The sequence below is a fragment of the Pithys albifrons genome, chromosome 8 (genome assembly GCF_047495875.1).
Source record: "Pithys albifrons albifrons isolate INPA30051 chromosome 8, PitAlb_v1, whole genome shotgun sequence".
Lineage (NCBI taxonomy): Eukaryota > Metazoa > Chordata > Aves > Passeriformes > Thamnophilidae > Pithys > Pithys albifrons.
In genome coordinates, this window is record NC_092465.1 from 986580 (window position 1) to 1010781 (window position 24202).

The 24202-nt window shown below is 54.6% G+C and overlaps 1 protein-coding gene across 3 annotated transcripts; it reads left to right on the top strand.

The window, feature by feature from the left end:
• Window positions 1-16730: 16730 nt before the first annotated feature.
• Window positions 16731-23783, top strand: NR4A2 (nuclear receptor subfamily 4 group A member 2). Of its 3 annotated transcripts, none has more exons than XM_071562493.1 (8): window positions 16731-16873; window positions 17633-17754; window positions 17861-18726; window positions 20119-20248; window positions 20337-20500; window positions 21170-21372; window positions 21752-21960; window positions 22261-23783. In XM_071562493.1, exons 3-8 carry the CDS (start codon window positions 17863-17865, stop codon window positions 22515-22517), a joined length of 1827 nt encoding a protein of 608 aa, XP_071418594.1. In that variant the 5' UTR covers window positions 16731-16873; window positions 17633-17754; window positions 17861-17862; the 3' UTR covers window positions 22518-23783. The 3 variants fall into 3 exon arrangements, with proteins under 3 accessions (XP_071418594.1, XP_071418595.1, XP_071418596.1); XM_071562494.1 differs by having other exon boundaries at window positions 21782-21960; XM_071562495.1 differs by having other exon boundaries at window positions 20337-20425.
• The last annotated feature ends 419 nt before the right edge of the window (window positions 23784-24202 follow it).

Here is a 24202-nt window from a genome sequence, read left to right on the forward strand (position 1 = left end):
ACAACCTCAGCCACTCACCTGTTCCCATTCTCTCAGAAAGCAGAACTTACAGCTGCACTTTCTTCTGGGCAGATTTTCAGAAGCTGCTTTCTAGGAGTTCCTGAATCTGGTTTTCCTGTTTAACACACAGACTCTTGGACTTGTGCATAACCCAAGGTGTAGAGCAGCTGTGGCTCCTCACCAGACCGAGCCAAGGCCGCTGAGCAGGTTAATACCAACCCTGCAATAAAAACACAGTACAATTGAAAACCTTCTCTTTGGGTTTTTCTCTTTTTGTTTACCTTCCTGTACACTTCAGAATAGCCAAAAATGAATAATACAGATATTACTGTGCTCTTATGGATTTCTCATATGTGATGGACAGTCACCCAACTGTGAAACTTCCCGTTCAGGAGCTGGATCCAGGCAGAGCACATTCTGGCTGCTCAGGAGAACAGCTCCACATCCAAAGCCTATCAGCAAGTATTTAATTACCATCCCTTTGGAACCTAGACAAGTGCTGCCTATATTAAAATGAAACAAGGCTTCTATTCCAGCCTGGTCTAAATATCCTCTAGGCCATCACCTACCAAATACAGAATAAATTGAATTATTGACGCAGGACACAACATGAAGATGCTTTAGGAGAAGATAAGATGCCTTAAGGTGAGCTGTAAAGGAAAGTAAAATGACCATGAATGGCTGTAAATTACTCGGTGGAAGCCTGAGCCTACCAGAGCTGCACGTTCACAAAGCAGGAGGGAGCAGAACGGGACCCTGTGGCTGGTCCCAGCACAGGCACATCTCCCCATCGTGCCCACCCGCCGGCCCAGCTGTCCGGAGCCAGTCCCTGCTTCCAGGAAACACTTTGTCATCTTGTCTCAATGCTGCTGGATGCCGGCACAAGCTCCACATTCAGCTGCCTCCAAGGACTACATTCACCTCTTTGTGTTTGGGTTTCTGTGCTGACATCAGGGAAAAACAATGTCACTCTGTTATCTGGCAGCTCCTCCACATTCCTTGGTGGGATTAACTCATTCCTGGTTCCTCGGGGACCTCACGCCTTTGGGGAGGCCCTGGGAATGGGTTTTCTTTCAACTGCTCGAGTTTCTGTGTTTGTCTTCAGTTCTGGTCAGACACACACACAAACTCTGTCGGTATTTCCCACAGCAACTTCCCTCCATGCTCACGGAGCCCTGTGGTCCAGCCTGACAAGAGCTCCGTTCCGAAGCTCCCTGGACTGCATGGGAACAGGGATCACAGCGGGATTTGGGAACAGGGATCACAGCGGGATTCGGGAACAGGGATCACAGCGGGATTCGGGAACGGGGAGCACAGCGGGATTTGGGAACAGGGATCACAGCGGGATTCGGGAACGGGGATCACAGCGGGATTTGGGAACAGGGATCACAGCGGGATTCGGGAACAGGGAGCACAGCGGGATTGGGGAACGGGGAGCACAGCGGGATTGGGGAACGGGGAGCACAGCGGGATTTGGGAACAGGGATCACAGCGGGATTGGGGAACGGGGAGCACAGCGGGATTTGGGAACAGGGATCACAGCGGGATTTGGGAACAGGGATCACAGCGGGAATCAGGAACAGGGATCACAGCGGGATTCGGGAACAGGGATCACAGCGGGATTGGGGAACGGGGATCACAGCGGGATTTGGGAACAGGGATCACAGCGGGATTTGGGAACAGGGATCACAGCGGGATTGGGGAACGGGGATCACAGCGGGATTGGGGAACAGGGATCACAGGGGGATTCGGGAACAGGGATCACAGGGGGATTCGGGAACAGGGATCACAGGGGGATTCTGGGACAGGGATCACAGCGGGATTCGGGAACAGGGATCACAGCGGGATTTGGGAACAGGGATCACAGCGGGATTGGGGAACGGGGATCACAGCGGGATTGGGGAACGTGGATCACAGCGGGATTGGGGAACGGGGAGCACAGCGGGATTCAGGAACAGGGATCACAGGGGGATTCGGGAACAGGGATCACAGGGGGATTCTGGAACAGGGATCACAGGGGGATTCGGGAACGGGGAGCACAGCGGGATTGGGGAACAGGGATCACAGGGGGATTGGGGAACGGGGAGCACAGCGGGATTCTGGAACAGGGATCACAGCGGGATTCGGGAACAGGGATCACAGCAGGATTCAGGAACAGGGATCACAGGGGGATTCTGGAACAGGGATCACAGGGGGGTTCTGGAACAGGATCACAGTGGGATTCTAGAACAGGGATCACAGGGGGATTCTGGAACAGGGATCACAGGGGGATTCTGGAACAGGGATCACAGGGGGGTTTGGGAACAGGGATCACAGCGCGATTCGGGAACAGGGATCACAGGGGGATTCTAGAACAGGGATCACAGGGGGATTCTGGAACAGGGATCACAGGGGGATTCTGGAACAGGGATCACAGGGGGATTCTAGAACAGGGAGCACAGCGGGATTCAGGAACAGGGATCACAGGGGGATTCTGGAACAGGGATCACAGCGGGATTCGGGAACAGGGATCACAGGGGGATTCTGGAACAGGGATCACAGCGGGATTCTGGAACAGGGATCACAGGGGGATTCGGGAACAGGGATCACAGCGGGATTCAGGAACAGGGATCACAGGGGGATTCTGGAACAGGGATCACAGCGGGATTCGGGAACAGGGATCACAGGGGGATTCAGGAACAGGGATCACAGGGGGATTCTGGAACAGGGAGCACAGCGGGATAAAAAACAGACAGATAGGCATGTCTGTGTTTCCTCCTGGTACAGCTTCCTACCACTGCACTTGTTCCCAAGATTCATTGTCAGAGCAGAATTCCAAGCCAAATCCCAACTTTTACAAGACAAGGAGACTCAGGGGGTACCTTCTCACTCTGCAATTGCCTGTGACAGGAGGGAGGAGCTGGGGGGGAATTCTGTGTGATTATTCATCCTTTACTGAGCATTCCTGTTCCCCTTCAAAAAACATTCTGGTTGGAGAGTAGGAAAACCATAAAGTGATGAATATCAGAGTCAGTGTGTCAGAACAACACTTAAATAATTAATACCATATAAATATTACATAAATATGCCACTTACCACACCACTTAAAATAATAAAGGTATTAGAACAAAAAAAAAAGAGGACAGAGTTGTGATTTGCAGAGAAACAACAAAAATTGTCAATGTTATATTTATTGGAATCACAGAATTGTTAAGGTTTTAAGAGACCTTGAAGATCAAGTCGAAATGTCAGCACAGCTCCACCTTCATGTTCACCACAAAAAGGTGTCCTCAAGTGTCACACTGACACATTTTTTGAAACATTTCTACCTACTGCCACTAGTCAGGGAATACAGTGCTGGGAATAACCTGTAGGAAGCTCTGCAGGTTCCACCAAGTTGGAACGAAGTTACCTTCTTAAGGTTTCCAAATACAAATGGCTTTTTCTCCTGGATTTTTACATCTTTGATTTTTATTGACTCAAGTCCCTTGTTTGTTGTGGTGAAATTGAGGAATAAAGCAAGGAAGGCTTTCCTTAGTTCCCATTCATGAAGGAGAACTAGAGAGTCAGATGTTTGACTGGGTTTGGTTGTGAGAACTAAAACATGCCAAAAATACAGGTTGCAGATCAGCCCATAGTAAACTATTAGGAAAGTTAGAGTTAAAAAAGAAGATAAAAAGACAGAAAACATGAGTAAAGGACTGAGCTGGGAGATTCATTAGGGTGGCAAATTGGTAAGTAAATCAGAGCCCAGCAGAAATTATTTGACTGACAAATTAATTACACAATATTACAATGGCTTTCTGAGCCCAATTTAGCCCTTGGGAAGCAGGTAGGACTCTGCCTGACTTACTAAAAGGAGCCTCTACTGCTCTTCAGCTTAATCAGAGGTGAAAATTAACATTTCAGGATTTGAAGCAAAGAGGAGGTTTCTGGAAAGCTCAGGAGGACAGCCTTTAGCACAACACAGATTCCACTGCCAGTAGGGCTGCCCAGGCATGGGGATGCTCCTGCTCTTTCATGGGCCTTTAATTCCCTGACCTGCTCGGGAAGCCAAGGCAGGAGCTGATTTGGAACCCCACGTGGATCCTCATTAGGATGGATCATCCAATGGGACACTGCAGGCTTGCTTAGAGAATGCCTGATTAAAGTATTGTACCCCAACCCTGTCAAAGTACACTACTACTTCATCATTATTACTGTTATGACTATTAATGCCATTACTATTACTGTTATTATTATCATAATTAGTTCCTAAAGTGTTGACTTATTCCCTGAACCTCATTCCTGATCTGCAGCTCACACTCTGTCCCCAGTAAGAAGAAACTTCACTGAAAAAATAATATTTATTTTGTTTTCTTGCTAAGGATCACATTTTTAAGGTAGAGATATTAGGAACTTCCTGTTGGAACAAATGTTCTCTGTTGTTCCTGGAAGAGCTTTGGAAACATGTACCTGTCTGTAGGTGTGGATGTATATGTGGATACAACTCCCAACTGAAACACGTCACCCTCCACGATAAGCACCAGATGACACTCTCATTATCCAGGCTGGCCCACGGTATCATTTCAATATTGAGACCTCAATACCTTTACAAATATTAAATAAAACCTTTGCTGGTCTTCCCTGCCCCAGACGTGGGACTGTCTGTGGCCACCCTGAGCTGGCAGCACTCGCCCACCTGTGCCCAGTGAGCGATGGTGGGGCTGTGAACCAGCAGCAATAAACACATTTACATCTCCTTACCAGTGTGTCAAGAGGGGCCAGGCCTGGGGGGCTGCCTGCTGGGAAGTGTGGCCCATTTCCTCAGGGTCTGACTGGTGTAAAAATTGACTTGGTTTCCCAATGATACCTTGTAGTGGAATGTTGTGAGCTGAAAACTAATATATTTCTTGCTTCTCACATCAATATGGCCTAATTTTGTTGGCTTTTAAATTGAACAATCTGTGGAACATACAATCCAGTTTTGATTTCTCTCTTTATGGCACCTCTTATTATTAAAGCTCCCTCATCCAAAAAATAATGTATTTTTATTTACTAGTAATATTAATGGGATTCAACTTTTGTCTCAGATTTAATCTAGTTTTCCAATATTGAAGAACCAACCAGATTCCATTTAGTTAAAACTAAATGAAAACCAGTTTTTCCTCCATTTAGTGACAAAGGCTGAACGTCAGTTTGGGAAGGTTTTTTTAATATTACTCCTCTCAAGTCAGTGTTTATTCCTTACTGTGCTTCAAATGTTTCAAGGAAGACTATATTATTTATTGTGCATCATTAATTGCCTCTCTCTCCATAATTATTCCTTGTCTGGGCATGGTGAGTCTGTATTTGTGTTCCTTTGGGTGTGTGTCTGTGCTCTGCTTGTGCTCAATTCCAGCTGGAAGAAAAGGAGAGCAGCCAGATCCCAGCACTGCCCCAGGACCCCGTGCCAGGACGGGGGGACAATGGGGAAAAGCTCCAGAGCTGCTGTGGGAGGCACAGCCAGACCACAGAAAGCCAAAAGGGCAGGTCAAAAATGGGATCTGAGTGCTCCTGACCCAGCACCACAGCCAAGCCCAGCTCGCAGCTCCAGAGAGCCCTGGGAAGGAGCAGGATCTGCACAAGAGGGAAACACACTCTGGAGAGAAAGTAAAACTCAGGCTCAGCTGATATTCTGTGACAGTGTATTAAAACTGATAATTAAAAAACTGTCTGAACAATTTTGGTGAAGCATTTTCAGCTTAGAACCCCTTTTCTGAAGCACTGGAAATAATTAACTTTTTAAAACATAACTCCTCCATCTCCTGTACTAAAGTCAGGCATTTTAAAAAGCAAAATGATATTTTAATAACTATTCTCATAATTACAAACCCCATTCTGCACACAGTCCTGTTTTGAATTAACAGCTGCATTAATGGGTTTGTTCTCCCTGCCATTTCCCTCTAATGACAGCAGCCATCACAGACATGGAGAGTTTTGCAAATTCACAACTATCAGGAGCTGTTTCCTCTTCATTTTAGCCCTATTTTCTGCAGCACAGTATGAGCCTTTACCAGGAGATAACATTGTCATACAAGTGGCTGGACAAACACACAATGCTGATAACTCTATTCCTGGTGGCTGTCACTGAATCACAGAATGGTTCAGGTTGGAAAAGCCCTCTCAGACCATGGAATCCAACAATTAACCCATCACTACCAAGTCTACCACTAAACCATATTCCTAAAAGAAGGTACCAGCCCCCCATGGGGCAGGTATCTGGAAGATCCTGAAGTCTGTCCATGCTTTGGAAGATGCCCAAGAGGTTTGACCCAGCCATCACTGAGTCTGATTGCTGAACCTTGACAAGGCTTGAATGGGTCTCACAGGTTCAGCTCAGCAGCTATTGCAGTCCATCCACTACCACTGGGACCTTCAGCAGTGAAGAAAAGCTCCAACAGCCTCTTGCCCAAAGGAAACTGTACTTTGTAAGTCAGACTTAGAATCACAGAATGGTTTCAGCTGGAACAAACCTTAAAGCTCATTTTGCTCCTGCCATGGCCAGGGACACCTCCCACTATCCCAGGTTGCTCCAACCTGGCCTTGGACACTTCCAGAAACTTATTTCAGAGAATGAATTCGAAACACAACTTCAGCCCCTCAAAAAATTAATCAAAATTAATTGCCAGCAAACCATGCTGTCCCTGAGGCTCTCTGAGTGAACAGAGAGGTGGAGACTGTCCATCCCTGGGGGCAGCCCCTCAGCTGGGACACATCCCTGAGATGGGAACACATCCCTGTGATGGGAACACATCCCTGTGATGGGAACACATCTCTGGGATGGGAACACATCCCTGTGATGGGAACACATCTCTGGGATGGGAACACATCCCTGTGATGGGAACACATCTCTGGGATGGGAACAAATCTCTGGGATGGGAACACATCCCTGTGATGGGAACACATCCCTGTGATGGGAACAAATCTCTGGGATGGGAACACATCCCTGGGATGGGAACACATCTCTGGGATGGGAACACATCCCTGTGATGGGAACACATCCCTGTGATGGGAACACATCTCTGGGATGGGAACACATCCCTGTGATGGGAACACATCTCTGGGATGGGAACAAATCTCTGGGATGGGAACAAATCTCTGGGATGGGAACACATCCCTGTGATGGGAACACATCTCTGGGATGGGAACACATCCCTGTGATGGGAACACATCTCTGGGATGGGAACACATCTCTGGGATGGGAACACATCCCTGTGATGGGAACACATCTCTGGGATGGGAACACATCCCTGTGATGGGAACACATCTCTGGGATGGGAACACATCTCTGGGATGGGAACACATGCCTGTGATGGAAACACATCTCTGGGATGGGAACACATCTCTGGGATGGGAACACATCTCTGGGATGGGAACACATCTCTGGGATGGGAACACATCTCTGGAATGGGAACACATCTCTGGGATGGGGACGCAGCTTCCAACAGGGCCTGTGTGACGCAGGACAGCCACCCACCCACCCAGAGACAGCCCAGAGACAGCCCAGGACAGCCTGTGACTGGGGGGGTTGTGCTTGTGGCACAATTTCAGCACGGACTAGGCTGGAGGGAGGAGGAGGAGGAGGAGGCTGGCGCCCGGCAGGGCTGGCACACTCCATCAGAGCTCTGCGGGATCTGCGCACACGGATCTCCCACTCACTAGTCATGAGCACAACAGTGTTCAGAGATGCTGTGGAAAATACTCGAAATAGCTCACTTTTGGGAGGCCTCAAGGCTTGCAGCCTCAATGGAAAATTATTTTGTTAAGAAGTGAGTGAAGGGGGAGGATGGGCCCCCTCAAGCACCAGGGCAGGGCAGGCCAGACCCCCCATGTGATGGCAGTGCTGGGGATGCCATGGGGACCATTCCCCCTCCCTGCTCTGAACCCCCAGTGCCTTTAAACCTGGCTATGGCAGCGAGTGAGGGGTCAGGGTTAGGGTTAGGCAGCAAGTCCATCCCACAGAAAATTGTTTGAGACGACTTCAAATCGTTTTGGGTTGGAATGACAGAAATAGACTGGTGGTGACTCGGTCAGACCAGACTTTCCTGCAGCATTGTCTCACATCTGTGAGGCTCTGTGCAAACGGCTGCAGCTGCTGTGGGGTCCCCAGGAACACCCTCTCCCACACAGGAGGGTTTGGCACCCACGGATGGGGCTCCTGACACGAGCCCTGAGCGACCTCATGCTGAGGTTCTGGTAATGAAAAACATCTTGGAGGAAAAATACTGGGATTTACATTGAGCTTCTTTCCTGGCTCCAGCTCCAAGCAGCAACAGCCCTGGGCAGATCAAGGGGCACTTCTGGAGCTCATCATCAGCCCCGCTGTGTGTCCAGGGACCTCCAGACAGTGCTGTCCATTTGGAGATGGGGTGTTGGTGAACACCTCCGAGTATGACCAGTTGCAGAAGAGAACTGCACTGGTATCCTGCCCCTTTTCCCAACTCTGGGGGTATTTGTTTTCCTACTTCAAATATGGCAGTGTCTTCCAGGGAATGGGTTTCTCTGGGGGAAGGATCCCAGTTATGTTGAGAAAATCCTCAAAACAAACCCTCCCAAAACAAGAAAGGATTCACTTAAAACAACAAAATACATTTCACTTAATAAAAGCAGTTAATTAACCCAGATCTCTTTGTGTTGTGTTGGTTAATTCCCAAAATACAGGGAGAACAATATGTAATTACACTATTTTAGAGTGTTTGTGGCATAAGTACATCACTCAAGTGTCATGTTTTGGGGGTTTCCAGAGCTGGCAGAACTGCCTGGAGCTGAGACAATCCCTGAGAAAATTCCCAACAAGAAGGGGATGGCTAATGAGGACCCTGGGCACCTCCACAGGCACCACAGCCAGACCCAGGCCCCAGACACCCATCCTGGTGTGTCCCATGTGGCTAAGGTTGCTCATCCACTAGAGATCCATGTGCAGCTCCATGGTCTGTGCATGGGAATTCTGGGGGGAAAGGTGTAATTATATCCCTATAATCTGCTGGGAAAGTGGGAATGATGCAGCTCTGTGGGTCTTTCCCTGTGGTGGTGGGCGGCTTCTGCCTGATCCTGATCCCTTCCCTATCCCATCCCCAGCAAAGATGCCTGTTCCATTCCTGGGACAGGCTTGGGGTTGTTTTTCCATGATTCCATCCTGGCTGGAATCCTTGTCAGAGAGCAGCAATTCAGAGCCGAATAGCAGATGAGAAGCTGCAACAGTCTCTGCAGCGTAGTTACTACTTTTGGCATTTCCAAACCTTTTAGGAAAATGCTGCCAAGTTAAAAGCCCAACCAACGCCTGCGTTCGAGCGTGTGTGTGTGGGGGGCCAGTCTGGAGATGTGTTTTATGTAAGGAAACTTCACAAGGCACTTAAAATAGGCTGTTTTCTGGGATCAGTTGCATCCAGAGGACGTGAGACTGACATCAAACCCCGACGATGTTTTTGCTCCTCACTGCAGAGGCGAGGAGCTGCTCCCTGGGCAGGGCTGAACATGTTCCTAAAATCATGGAATCTCAGAATTGTTTGGTTTGGAAAAGTCCTCTGAGACCATCAAGTCCAACCATTACTCCAGCACTGCCAAGGCCACCACTAAACCTTGTCCTCAAGTGCCACATCCACAGGGCTTTTAAATCCCTGCAGGGATGGGGACTCCACCCCTGGCCTGGGCAGCTGTGCCAGGGCTGGGCAACCCCTTCCGTTAAAATTTTTTCCTGAATATCCAAAATGAACCTCTCCCCATGCAACTTGAGGCCGTTTCCTCTTGTCCTGTGTCACCTATACCTGGGCACAGAGCCCGATCCCCACCTGGTTCCCCCCTCCTGTCAGGAAGTTGGGGACAGGGAGAGAGTCCCCCTGAGCCTCCATTTCTCCGGGCTAAGCCTCCCAGAGCCAGAGACAGAACCAGAGCAGGGGCTGTGACTTCCCCGGCGCGAATCCTCCGTGATGAAAACATTCTGCGTGTAGGGGAACAGCGGGGAGGGGGGGAACAAACCAAACAAATAAAAAAACAATTTAAAGAAACCCCAAACACATCAAACGTTTCACAGTCCCCGGCCGTGCGGGAGCGCTGAACGGCGACGGGGGGAGTGGAGGGGAGTTCGGGACGGGGAACGGGGGAGCCCGGAGGGGAACTCGGAGCGGGGCAGCGGGACAGCTCGGCCGGGCAGCGGGGCAGCGCGGAGGGGGAGCTGGAGGGGGAGTACGGGGCAGCCTGGGGGGGATCGGGGCAGCTCGAGGGGGAGCGGGGCAGCTCGAGGGGGAGCTGGAGGGGGAGTACGGGGCAGCCTGGGGGGGATCGGGGCAGCCTGGGGGGGATCGGGGCAGCTTGAGGGGGAGCGGGGCAGCTCGAGGGGGAGCGGGGCAGCTCGAAGGGGAGAGCGCGGCAGCCTGGAAGGGATCGGGGCAGCCCGGGGAACATTGGGCCAGCACGGGGACATCGGAGCAGCCGGGGAAGGGGGAGATCGGGGCAGGTGGGGGTGGATGCGGGTCAGCCCGAGGGCATCGGGGCAGCCCGGTACGAGCGGGACAGCCCGGGGCCGTGAACCCCCCCCGCGGCGGCCCCGGGCCGCTCCCCCGGCGCTGCCGTCACCGCCGCCGCTGACGGCCCGTGACGGGCGCTGACGCGCGGCGGCGGCAGCTGCGAGGGGGCGCGGCGGCCCCCGGCTCCGGGCTGCGCTCCCGGCTCCGGGCTGCGCTCCCGGCTCCGGCTCCCGCCGCTCCGCCCCGCTCCGCGCCCGCGGAAGAGGCAGGTAGCGGCGGCCGGGCGGCGCTGAGCGGGATGGGGATGGAGATCGGGATGGAGATCCCGCCGGGGCAGCGCCGGGAGGGTCCCGGGGCCCGGCCCCGCAGCCCGGGCTGGGGCGGCGCGCGGCTCCGCCAGCGGTGTCCGCACAGCTGGATCCGGACGGGCAGATGTTGCTGGCGGCAGCTGTGGCGAGGCTGGGCAGGGAGCAGATGGGCTGCAGCGAGAGCCATATGGCCCGTTTAGCCTTTCACCTCGGGGAGATCAATCACAGCCGGCCCGGGAACACGCCCCGGCTCCGGCGGGAGCACGGACGGCGCTCCCCGCCGCAGCATCGGGCGCTGAAGGGATCTCGTCGCTGTGGCACGAAGGACGTGGCCAACTGAGCCAGACATCAAGCACCATGAGCATCGCTGCCCTCGGGGCCCTGGTGGCTGGCAGAGCAGGCAGGTGCTGACGTGTGGCCCGACGTGCTGGCCAGCACTGATGAGGGGACAACACGGCTTCGTGGGCTTCCATGGAACAGTCACGTGCTAATGAGGATCTGAGCGGGAATCAACATTACTCAGATTGCCTGATACACCTGCACGACCGAGAGCAGGAAAGAGGGGGAAATGATGCTCCATTGGAAGTTTTAGGGAAATCCAAGATGGAAAACAGTGTGCTTGTGAGATGGTCCATTCACACTCGGGACTGGCAGTGAGACTCCAGCACCTTGATGGCTCTGACTCCCCCATTGGGGCTCCAACTTCACAGCAACATCCAACTCCTTATGGACATCCAACTTCATATCAACATCCAGCTTTGCAGTGACCCCCAGTCTCACAGCCTGGCACAGCTGCTCACTTGCCGTGGGGAGACCTGGTGGGTCTCATGGCACATGTGTGTATGCACTCTGGCCATGTGCTCTGAGTGCTCCAGGGCTGGAGATGACAGTGTGTCTGGAGATGAGCCCAGGGCTGATGCTGTGGTTGTGAAGATGCTGATCTTCAGCTGATGTCTGGTGGTGCTGAGGCCAGGCACTGCCCCAGTGGTCAGCACAAGGCTCATGCCTGATGGGCAGCCAGCCTTGTTCTCTGCTTGAGAACTTTGCACCTCATGTGAAAATGGACAAAATTGGCTTTAGCCCTCATGCCCTCTGGAAGACTCTCACTGGGGCGATACCTCTCATCTTGGATTGATCAGTGATGATATCAGTGTAAATGTGTCCATGAAGTGAGGATGGATTGTGGCTGTTCAGAGGGCCTGGCACTGCCTCCTTGCCCCTCTGGGCCCCAGGCAGGGGAGCTGGCCCTTGCCTGCAGAGGGGATTCCTGACACAAATAGCATCAGCCGCTGGTACTTTGTGTCTTCTGATAACTGGTACCTTGCTGTAAGTCTGAAACTTGTGTCCTGTTGAAGAAGAAACAAGGCTTTCCTCTCCCAAAACTCCATCCTGAAACACTTGGCAAGTCAGACAGGGGATGTGAGTAGAGAAAGTAGTGAAAGCGTGTCCATGTAGGGAAGGGCTGGATGCAGAAGCTGCGCTGCTGCTGTCGGACCCCCTTTGTAGGTGCCCTGCAAACACAGACCTGCCAGGCTGGCAGGAGGGAAGGAGTGACCTGTGCCACCACCATGGGAGCCCGTGTGACCCAGGAGCTGGCACTGGGGCTGCCAATGTGCAAAACAAATGAGTGCTTTGTACATGGCCAGACCCTGCAATACCCTGAGCCCAGGGCAGCTGGGCCCACCATGCTGGAGGTGTGTGTTTGAGGGAGCTGATGATGTGCTGCACTGACCAGGGGTGCTGGGCACAGCACTGCCCCTGCCCAGCCGTGCTGGCTCCTGCCCTCTGGGCTGGCTGCCAGGCTGATGGTGCCTCCTGAGTGCTGATGGTGCACCCCACGTGCTGCCCTTGGGGCTGCACAATGGAAACTTCCCCATGGTGATCCCGTTACAGTCTTCCTATTAAGAGAGGCACAACCACAGCAACCACCCATCCAGTCCTGTGCTTCTTAATCCTAAAAAGCACTAACCTTCCTTTGGAGTTTGTGTGCTCACAGCCTGGACTGACAGGGTTTGGGGTTTTTATTGGAAAGAGCAGTGCCTGACACAGTCCCACACATGGGTGGGTTCCAGAGTAGGGTCTGTGGGGTCAGTGGCAGGGCCTGATCCTGTGAGAGCTGTGGGCTGGACAACCTCACTTGTGGTGATGGGATCCTGCCAGGAGGATGGACTTGCACTTTTGGGAGCTTGCTTGGGAATGGCCCTCCCATACAGGCCATCTAGGGACAGAAGTGCTTGTGGTTCCCTCTGGCCTATCCCTGTGCCCTGTTTCCTTGTGTTTTCCATCTTAAATTCCCCAACTCTGTGGCTTTGGGTGTTGCTTTCCTCCAGGAGCTCATCCTGTGAGTGAGGGGCTGTTCCCAGCTCTCCACTTCCAGAGGGACCAATGCAGAGCCAACAGACATTGGACACTCTGGGGGAAGACAGAGAGTTCTCTGTAATTAAACATGTTCTTTGTGCTCCTGCGTTCAAATACCCAAATCCAGCATTTCCCCACATGTCTGGAATTGTGTTTGTAGTTATTTAATTTGGAGTTCTTTTTTAAAAGCATGGAGTCTGGAATGTTTGTTCTCCGCTTTTTTCACATCATTACTCTGATACCGCTTGATTAGCTCCCTCCCCAGTCATGATTGGTAATTAAAATAGGCATTAAAATTAGTCACTTAGCAATTTTGCTGTTCAATTGGCAATTAAATTACTTAATTGCAATTAAAGTCCTAATTTTAATTGGCAAAATGATAGATGTAGATTTAAGATAATATGTATAAATACTTTAATAAGTGTCTATATAAGGATTACTTAATTACTCAACTTCAAGTTTATGCTGTTAACTTTAGAACTTTTAAGTGAGTAATGAAATTTATATTAACTCTATTCTAAGGATATGGTAATTAGATGTATCACTTAGCCCTATAAGGGCCTGGGCTGTAAGTTGCTTCTGTGGTGTTGAACTCCAGCCTGGACGAGCTGTTGGGACACGAGTGACACTGATGGTGATGCTGCAGCCAAGGGGACACACGGGGAAGGTGGCTGAGCTCCTCTAGTGCCCTTTGGGTGGACCCCATGGAGACAAACCCAAGGCAGCACCTTGACCCACGAAAACACAGCTCTAAACTGCCCTCAGTGGCACCTCACAGTCTTGGGTCGTTTCTTTACTGGTCAGCACCACCTCATCCTGCTGGATGAATCCCGAGAGGAGCTGCAGGAGCGGGACAGGAGGGTGGAAATGGTGTCTCGGGGGGAGCAGTTTGTCTCGGGGTCTGAGTTCCCCCAGTGTTTGTGCAGTGAGGCCAGAGAGTGACTCCAGTGAGAGCAGCGGGTTGGGAACGGAACATTTGGGATTTCACACAAACATTGTCATTTCAGTGTTTCGGAGAGTTTCCTGCAGGGGGGACTTTGGGTGGAAGGTGTTGGGTTTTAGCTCCAGGTTGTGCCATGTTGGGTGTGTTGGGTTTTATTCCAGTTGGATATTTGGTATCTTTTCAAGCTTTTCCTCCTCCTGGTGTGCTGCACTCCTGGGAAAGGTGCCTGGAGCAGCCGGGCTGTTCCCGGGCTGGGAGGGCCTGTGGCTGCTCCTGCTGTGTTGGGAAGAGCCTCCATCTTCCAAAAATTTTTCCATTTTTTTTTCCAGGCTGGAGGCAGAAGAGTGTCCCATGGGAGGGTGAGAATTCAGGGCTGGAGCCCCTTCCCAAACCCAGCAAGGGTCTCCCTCCAAAACCTCTTTGTCCCTGTGAGCCATTGCTGGATGGACCCAGAAACTGAGACTCCTGATTGGGTTTTATACAGGTTTGTTTTGTTTTTTTTTAAATAAATGCAGCACTTTTAATTATGCTGACCCAGCTCTGCTTTGTGGCTTTCCCTGACACTTTCCCAGCCAGGATTGGGGTGGGAATGATGGAAATTGGGAGGCTGTGAAGGTGTTGGTGGGGCAGAGTTAAGTAAAAGAGAGCAGTATAGAATAATAAAAATAAACAAATAACTGAAATTTAAGTAGATACATTATAGAAAAAATAAATAAAAATAAATTAAAATTTAGTAAATTAAATACAATAAAATTAAGGAAACGTATTTAATGAAATAAAATTTAAATTGAAATAAAATTAAAAATAACAATAAAAGTAAATAAAAATTAAAAGAATATAAAATTAAGGTAGGCAATGAAATAAACTAAAATTGAACAAAGTTTTAAAATACTTTAATATTAGATAAATAAATAAAAATTAAAATAAAAAATAATACTACAGGACAAATAATACAATAAATAGAAGAAAAATAAATAGAAATTTTAAAAGTACAAAAATAGAACAAAAATAAATGGAAGTAAATTAAAATTTAAAAATACAATTATCTAAAATAAACCAGATTAAAATCCATCTACATTTCCTGTGGGCAGAGGGAGCTCAGTGTGTGCAGGGACAGCACTGCCCCAGCCCGGGCGTTTCTGCCCCAAATCAGAGGGTTCTGCCCCAGCCCGGGGGTCTCAGCCTCAAAGGGGGGGTGTCAGCCCCAAAATTGTGTCTCAGCCCCAAACCCGGGGGTCCCAGCCCCCGACCGGGGGTCTCAGCCCCAGACTGGGGGGTACCAGCCCCAGATCGGGGGGTCCCAGCCCCAAACCGGGGGGGTCCCAGCCCCAGACCGGGGGGGTCCCAGCCCCAAAGGGGGGTCCCAGCCCCAAAGAGGGTCCCAGACTGGGGGTTCCCAGCCCCAAAGGGGGTCCTAGCCCCCGACTGGGGGGGGGTCCCAGCCCCAAAGGCGGGTCCCAGCCCCAAAGGGGGTCCCAGCCCCAGACCAGGGGAGTCCCAGCCCCAAAGGGGGTCCCAGCCCCAGATCGGGGGGGTCCCAGCCCCAGACCGGGGGGTCCCAGCCCCAGACCAGGGGAGTCCCAGCCCCAGATTGGGGGGGTCCCAGCCCCAGACCGGGGGGTCCCAGCCCCAGACTGGGGGGGTCCCAGTCCCAGACTGGGGGGGTCCCAGACCGGGGGGGTCCCAGCCCCAAAGGGGGTTCGCAGCCCCAAAGGGGGGTCCCAGCCCCAGACCAGGGGGGTCCCAGCCCCAGACCAGGGGGGTCCCAGCCCTCAAGGGGGAGTCCCAGCCCCAGACCGGGGGGGGGTCCCAGCCCCAGACCGGGGGGGGGGTCCCAGCCCCAAAGGGGGTCCCAGCCCCAGACCGGGGGTTCCCAGCCCCAGACTGGGGGGGGTCCCAGCCCCAAAGGGGGGGTCCCAGCTCCAAAGGGGGGGTCCCAGCCCCAAAGGGGGGGTCCCAGTCCCAGACCGGGGGGTCCTAGCCCCCGACTGGAGGGGGTCCCAGCCCCAGACCGGGGGTTCCCAGCCCCAAAGAGGGGGTCCCAGCCCCAAAGAGGGGGTCCCAGCCCCAGACCAGGGGGGTCCCAGTCCCCAAGGGGGAGTCCCAGCCCCAGACCGGGGGGGGGTCCCATCCCCAAAGGGTGGGTCCCAGCCCCAGACCGGGGGGGGTCCCAGCCCCAAAGGGGGGGGTCCCAGCCCCAGACCGGGGGGGGGTCCCAGCACCAAAGAGGGGGTCCCAGCCCCAGACCGGGGGGGTCCCAGCCCCAGACCGGGGGGGGGTCCCAGCCCCAAAGAGGGGGTCCCAGCCCCAAAGAGGGGGTCCCAGCCCCAGACCGGGGGGGTCCCAGCCCCAAAGGGGGGGTCCCAGCCCCCGCGCTATTCCGGGCGGGCACGTCACGGTGACGCGCGCCGTGGATGGGGGGGGTGTCGGGACCGGCCCCGCCCTCTTATGCAAATCAGGCCCCGCCCACCCCTCCCCGCGCGCGTGCACGGGGCGTGTCCCGCGGGCGTGACGTCACCGGTCGGAAACTTACCAAAAGGGCGCGCTGGCGCGCGGCGGGGGGGCGTGTCCGGGGCGGGGCGCGGGCGGCGCTGATTGGCCGAGCGCGGGTGACGCGCGGTGACGCGCGGGGGGCTCGCGGCGCACGTTGGTCGGCGGCGGCCGCGGCCACATAAACAAAGGCACATTGCGGGCGGGCACAGACCGGCCGCCCGCGCCGCCCGACGCTGTTCGCCGCGCCCGCCCGCACCGCGCCCGCCCGCTCCGGGGAGCGCGCCCGCTCCGCGCTCCGCTCCGCTCCGGTGAGTCCCGCCGGCTCCCTCCCTCCCTCCCTCCGTCCCTCCCGAACGGGGTCCCGCGCGCGAGGCACGGGCAGCGCCCGCACGGTCCCGCGTTCGGTTCTGCTCCGGGTCGCGCTCCCCGAGGGTCCGTGTCACCCGCGGAGCCGCCGCGCGGAGCTGGCGCCGGCTGTCACCCGCGTCCCGGCTGTCACCCACCCGTCTGTCATCCTCGCCCCGGTTGTCACCCGCCCTGTCTGTCACCCGCGCACGCTCCCCCGGGGACACCCCGCGCCTCGCCCGCTCCCCGGGGACGCGCCGCGGCTTCCCGGTGGGATACAGAGGCGGACCTGGCACCGGGTGCGCTGACAGCCCGCCCGCCGGGACATCCCTGCCCGGCTGTGGGGAAAGCAACCCAGACCGAGCCCAAGCCCTGCCCCGACACCGCTCCCGCAGCCGGGGCTCCCCCGCAGCCGGGCAGCCCCGCCGGCTGCCCCCGTCCGTGTGTCTGCCGCTCGTCCCGGCTCCCCGGGTTTGTCTCCGTACGAGCGCGTCCGTGTGTCTGTCCCCGCAGCAGCGTGTGTGTGTGTCCATCCCCATGTACCTCACCGGCGCGTCCGTGTGTCTGTCCCCGTACGAGCGGGTCCATGTGTCTATCCCTTTCCCCGGTTCCATGTATCTGTCCCTTGCCGCGGCTGCCCGGCCGGCGGGTCCGTGTGTCCGTCCCCCGGCCGCCGGGTCCGTGTGTCCGTCCCTGACCAGCCCTCCCCGTGTCTCCCGCAGCCGTCGCGCCGGGCAGGCTGGAGCCGCCGCCGCGCTCCGACCCCGCGGACACTTCGCTCCCCGCCGCGCTCCGACGCTGTCCGCCCTCGGCTGCCCCGACGCCGCCGCTCCCCCGGCTGAAGGTTGGTGCGCTCGGGGCAGGGGGGACCCGCCGCTCGCCCCCGCAGCCCGCGGTGCCCGGCGCGGGGCGGCGCGGGCCGAGTCTACCTGACGCTGTTTCGTTTGCAGCCATGCCCTGTGTTCAGGCTCAGTATGGGTCCTCGCCTCAAGGAGCCAGCCCGGCCTCCCAGAGCTACAGCTACCACTCCTCGGGAGAATACAGCTCCGATTTCCTAACTCCGGAGTTTGTCAAGTTTAGCATGGACCTCACCAACACTGAAATCACTGCCACCACTTCTCTCCCCAGCTTCAGTACCTTTATGGACAACTACAACACAAGCTACGACGTGAAGCCCCCGTGCTTGTACCAAATGCCCCTGTCCGGACAGCAGTCCTCCATTAAGGTGGAAGACATTCAGATGCACGGCTACCAGCAGCACGGCCACCTGCCCCCCCAGTCCGAGGAGATGATGTCCCACTCAGGCTCCGTCTACTACAAGCCCTCGTCGCCCCCGACCCCCTCCACGCCCGGCTTCCAGGTGCAGCACGGCCCCGTGTGGGACGATCCCGGCTCCCTGCACAACTTCCACTCCAACTACGTGGCCACCACGCACATGATCGAGCAGCGCAAAACGCCCGTGTCCCGCCTCTCCCTCTTCTCCTTCAAGCAGTCTCCCCCCGGCACCCCCGTCTCCAGCTGCCAGATGCGCTTCGACGGGCCCCTGCACGTGCCCATGAACCCCGAGCCGGCGGGGCCGCACCACGGCGTGGACGGGCAGGCCTTCGCCGTGCCCAACCCCATCCGCAAACAGCCGTCCATGGCCTTCCCCGGGCTGCCCCTGGGCCACGCGCCGCAGCTGCTGGACAGCCAGGTGCCCTCGCCGCCCTCCCGCGGGTCCCCCTCCAACGAGGGGCTCTGCGCCGTCTGCGGGGACAACGCAGCCTGCCAGCACTACGGCGTCCGCACCTGCGAGGGCTGCAAGGGCTTCTTCAAGGTGAGCGGGCACAGGGGTGGGCACGGGGGTGGGGAGATGGGCACGGGGGTGGGGAGATGGACAGGTGGGCACAGGAGTGAAGGGATGGACAGGTGGGCAGAGGGCTAGAGAGATGGACAGGTGGGCAGAGGGGTGGGAGATGAACAGGTGGGCACAGGACTGGGCGGGTGGGCAAGGTGGTGGGGAGGCAGGAGGGCAGGGCAGTAGGCAAGCAGGGGGGAGGGCAGGAAGGCAGGACAGGGTGCTGGATGGGGGACAGGCACGACAGTGGGCAGGCAGGGTGCAGGCAGCGCAGGGGCAGGGTGCAGAACAGTGGGCAGGCAGGGCATGGGCAGGGGGCAGGCAGGGTGCAGGACAGCGGACAGGCAGGACAGAGGGCAGGGACAGGCAGGGCAGAGGGCAGGCGCAGGGTGCAGGCAGGGTGTGGACAGGGCACACGCAGGGCGTCGGCAGCGGGGGACCCGCCGGGGTGAGGAGCCCGCAGATGGAAATCGGTTAGGACAGAGAACTGCGTCTGAGCTAACCATGTGGAACAGAATTCCCTGTGGTAAAATTAAGTGATCTCTTTATTTCACCATCCTGATTGAATAATCTTATCATTTTAAATAGAGAAGGTCTCCAAGGAATGTAAATAATATGAATGCCCACGGATTTGTATTTACCGAGCGTCTCTTTCCCTCCTCTCGGCATATAAAACGCGGCCAGGAGCTGCGAGGTTACAGCGGATGTTAACGCTGTCAATTTGCTCCTGTTAAATGCCCAGGAAAAAAAAAAGAAACGAAAAGAAAAGGGGCAGGAAGAAAAAGATAGAAAAGGGAAAAGGAAATAAAAGGGAGGAAAGGGAAAAGGAAATAAAAGGGAGGAAAGGGAAAAGAAATTAAGAGGTAAAAGGAAAAGGTAATAAAAGGAAAAAAGGGAAAATAAATACATATTAAAAGGTGAGAAAAAAAGGGAAGAAAGAAAGGGACAAGGAAATAAAGGGAAAATGGAAAAGGAAATAAAGGGAAAACGGAAAAGGAAATAAAGGGAAAATGGAAAACAAAAGAGGGAAAGGGAAGGGAAATAAAGATAAAAAAGGATAAGGAAAATAAAGATGAGAAAAAAAGGAAAAGAAAATAAAAGGAAAATGGAAAATAAATTAAAAAGGTAGAAGAAAAGAAAAGACGAAAAATAAAGCCGGGAAAACAAAATAAGGGGAAAAGGGTAAAGCATAAAGCCAAAATCGGAAAAGAAAATGCAAAGGGAAAAGGGAGAAGAAAATCAAGGGCAAAAGAAGGGACAAGAAAATAAAGGCAGGAGCTGGGGAGGCGGTGGCGGCAGAGCGGGGCCCGCAGCCCCGTCCCGCCGCTCACGCCGCCCGTCCCGTCCCGTCCCGTCCCGTCCCGTCCGCAGCGCACGGTGCAGAAGAACGCCAAGTACGTGTGTCTGGCCAACAAGAACTGCCCGGTGGACAAGCGCCGCCGCAACCGCTGCCAGTACTGCCGCTTCCAGAAGTGCCTGGCCGTCGGCATGGTCAAGGAGGGTGAGTGTGTGTCCGTCCGTCCGTCCGTCTGTCCGTGCCGAGCGCTCCCCGCGGGGCCGGCCCGCGCTGACCCCGCTCTCTCTTGCAGTGGTGCGCACAGACAGCCTAAAAGGCCGGCGGGGCCGCTTGCCGTCCAAACCGAAGAGCCCCCAGGAGCCTTCTCCCCCCTCTCCCCCGGTGAGTCTGATCAGTGCGCTGGTGAGAGCCCATGTCGACTCCAACCCGGCTATGACCAGCCTGGACTATTCCCGGGTAAGCGGGACCGAGCTCGCGGAGGGACCCGCCGCCGCCGCCCGGGGAGGGGGGGGCCGCCGGCCCCGCGGCCGCTGCGGGGGGAGCGCCGGGCTCGGCCCTGCCCGCCCCGCCGGGGCACCGCACCGCGCCCGTACCCGCACCCGCAGCGCTGCTCGGCCCCGCTGGCACCGGGACTCGGCTCAGTCCCGCCGGTACTGCGGCTCTGCTCGGCCCCGGCGGTACCGTGGGCCCTGCGCAGCCCTGCCGGCACCGGGACTCGGCTCAGTCCCGCCGGTACCGAGGGCCCTGCGCAGCCCTGCCGGCACCGGGGCTCGGCTCAGTCCCGCCGGTACCGAGGGCCCTGCGCAGCCCTGCCGGCACCGGGGGCTCGGCTCGGCCCCGGCGGCACCGGGGCCTCGCTCGGTCCTGCCGGTACCGAGGGCTTAGCTCGGCCCCACCGGCCCCGGCGCCGCCCCGGGATCGAGCCCCCCGCGCACGGGGAGCGGCGGCCTCGGAGCGCCGTTTCCTAATCGAATTAATTGCCCCGGAACATCTAATTTCCTCACCGGTCAGAGAGAGGTTTAATTGTTATCCCAGCCCGCTCCCTGGCCAGGGACGGGGTGGGCAATTTCACGGGTTATAGACTTTAGAGAACCTCATTAAGGGCTTTTTAAAATGAATTTCCAGTTCCAGGCTAACCCCGACTACCAGCTGAGCGGTGACGACACCCAGCACATCCAGCAGTTCTATGATCTCCTGACCGGCTCCATGGAGATCATCCGAGGGTGGGCGGAAAAAATCCCCGGCTTCACCGACCTCCCCAAAACCGACCAGGACCTGCTGTTCGAGTCTGCCTTCCTGGAGCTGTTCGTGCTGCGGCTGGCGTACAGGTGAGTGGCGGGCAGGGAATCAGATCCCTTCAAGGTCCACTGATCTGCATTTTATTAACTCCTCGGTAATTAGGTGCCTCTTAAATCCTTCATTTATTGCTCCTCAAGTAATTAGTTGTTTAGCTTTTCTCCCCCATCTCCTCCTTTCTTATTTTTTTAATTTCTTTCCTTTTTCTTTTTTATCTTTCACCTCCTTCTCTATTTTGTATCTCCTCCCTTCTTTCTCTCCCTCCCTTCTTTCCTTCTGCTCATTCTCTTTCTTTTCTCCTTTCCTCTTTCTTTTTTTTAATCCTTTGTCTTTTGTTTTCTCTCATGCTCTTTCTTTTCCTCCTTTTTCTCTTTCTGCCTAATTTTCCTCCCTCTCTCATTCATCCATCAGTTCATTTTGGGGTTGTCCCCTTCCTTCCAGGTCCAACCCCGTGGAGGGGAAGCTGATCTTCTGCAACGGGGTGGTCCTGCACCGGTTGCAGTGTGTCCGTGGCTTTGGGGAGTGGATCGATTCCATTGTGGAATTTTCCTCCAACTTGCAAAACATGAACATCGACATCTCTGCCTTCTCTTGCATCGCTGCCCTGGCCATGGTGACAGGTCAGTGTCTCCCCTCCCCACCCGGCCCCAGCTCCCGTTCCCCTCCCCACCCGGCCCCAGCTCCCGTTCCCCTCCCCACCCGGCCCCAGCTCCCGTTCCCCTCCCCACCCGGCCCCAGCTCCCGTTCCCCTCCCCACCCGGCCCCAGCTCCCGTTCCCCTCCCCACCCGGCCCCAGCTCCCGTTCCCCTCCCCACCCGGCCCCAGCTCCCGTTCCCCTCCCCACCCGGCCCCAGCTCCTGTTCCCCTCGCCCGCCTTTCTCCTGTCAGGCCGGTAACATCCCGCACCCTTCTCTTTGCAGAGAGGCACGGGCTTAAGGAACCCAAGAGGGTGGAAGAGCTTCAGAACAAGATTGTAAATTGTCTCAAAGACCACGTGACTTTCAATAATGGGGGGCTGAATCGCCCCAACTATTTGTCCAAACTCTTGGGGAAGCTCCCCGAACTCCGCACGCTTTGCACGCAGGGGCTGCAGCGCATTTTCTACCTGAAACTGGAAGATTTGGTGCCACCACCAGCAATAATCGACAAACTTTTTCTGGACACTTTACCTTTTTAAGACTCTTCCTCTGCACTTCCACTGACCCGAGGAGAAGCTCCACCTGCCTGAAGGGGAGCTGGTCTGGGCCCAGGGCAGCACCCCTGGGTGCCAGCTCCCACCCCACCCAGCTGTGCAAACTCCTGCAGGCAGAACGCGATGGGCATTTTGGCTCTGGGGCATCATGGATGCAGCTCATGGACTACACAAATACCATGGTATAAACTTTTTATTATCGGCTTCTAAATGAATTTATTATTAAGGACTTCTGATTCGAAAGATGAACCAATCTGGCAACGCCGGGTGCACAGCTCAGACTCCCACGGTGACAAACCGAGTGTTGAGGTGACCCACAAGTCTCACCCTCCTAAAGACTAAAGGAAAGCTGTAATATACCCAAACCCCAAACGTTGTGTGGATGGCGTGGCATTAATGAAGGCGAAGGCTTGTAAATTTATCTGATGCAGTTTGGCTTTTAAAGAAATTATTCTGTGCCTATTTATGAAGAAATACAGAAAACAACTCTAAAAAAAAGAGCTAAACATGTTTGGGAAAAAAATAATTATAAAAAAAAAGGAGAATAGAGAAAAGAAAACCCAATCTGTCCATCCCAGGGAAGCATGACGATTCCAGGGTGACAATGTTATAGGCACTTGCTATTTCAGTAATGTCTATATTCTATAAATAGTATTTCAGACACTATGTAGTCTGGTAGCTTTTATAAAGACTGGTAGTTATCTAAGCTTCAAACATTTTCTCAATTGTAAAATAGGTGGGCACAAGTGTCACCCCCCCGAAATTCCCCCCAAAGAGACACATAGTGTTTGTAAACACCGCCCGACACCCCTTGTTTGTAAGTGTTGTATGTACTGTTGATGTTGATTAAAGAAGAAGTTTATATCTTGATTATTTTGTTGTCTAAAGCTAAACAGATCTTGCATGCAGCAGCTTTTGACTGTTTCCAGAGTGCTTATACTATACATAACTCCCTGGAAATTACTGAGCACTTTGAATTTTTGGTTTGTTTTGTTCCGGGTTTTTTTATGTCTTAAAAATTGTCGGTTAATATATTATTTTATGTTCGAGTAATATTTTTAATATTGCCATTTTCTGTAGTATTTTTCTTTGTATACTCCGGTTTGGCACACGGAAAAGTCGCTGCCTTTTTTTAATATGGTGTAAGACAGTTAGAAACGCGGATTATAATTATTATTATTTTTTCTCCCGAGAACTCTTTCTTTGAGAAAGACAATTTTAATGTTTACAACAATAAAACATATAAACGAATCGAATTTCGTCTCCTTTCTGCCGAAGTGCGAAGCTGCCCCGCAGCCCCCGCCGCACCCAGGGGACAAAAGCCTCTGCCCGTGCGGCGATCCCGGAGCGGCGATGGACGGGCCGCTCCCGTTCGGTGCCGCCGGCGCCGCGGGAGGAAGAGGAGGAAAACCCGCGGCTCGGAGGTTGGTCCTTTCCCAGGTTTTTCCGCGGTCGGTCCTCACCGCATCCAGACTCCGCATCCTGCGACACCCATCCCTCTCTCCCTCCTCCCGCACCGGCGTTTGTTCAGGCACATCCTTTCATCGGGGGGTGAATTCCTCCGGAAAACGCCTCTAATTTATGGGATTTAATTTCTAAATTTGCCCCTGCGGCTGCGGAGGGGCTCGTGGGGGCAGGACGGGCAGCGCGGAGCATCGGGGGCATCCTCC

What these genes read in the sequence shown, in the direction of transcription:
- NR4A2 (XM_071562493.1), top strand. Translation starts at nt 17,863, where the DNA reads ATGCCCTGTGTTCAGGCTCAGTATGGGTCCTCGCCTCAAGGAGCCAGC. An exon ending in CGTCGGCATGGTCAAGGAGG is followed by an intron (nt 20,249 to 20,336) that starts GTGAGTGTGTGT and finishes TCTCTCTTGCAG; the next exon opens with TGGTGCGCACAGACAGCCTA. An exon ending in GTGCTGCGGCTGGCGTACAG is followed by an intron (nt 21,373 to 21,751) that starts GTGAGTGGCGGG and finishes TTCATCCATCAG; the next exon opens with TTCATTTTGGGGTTGTCCCC.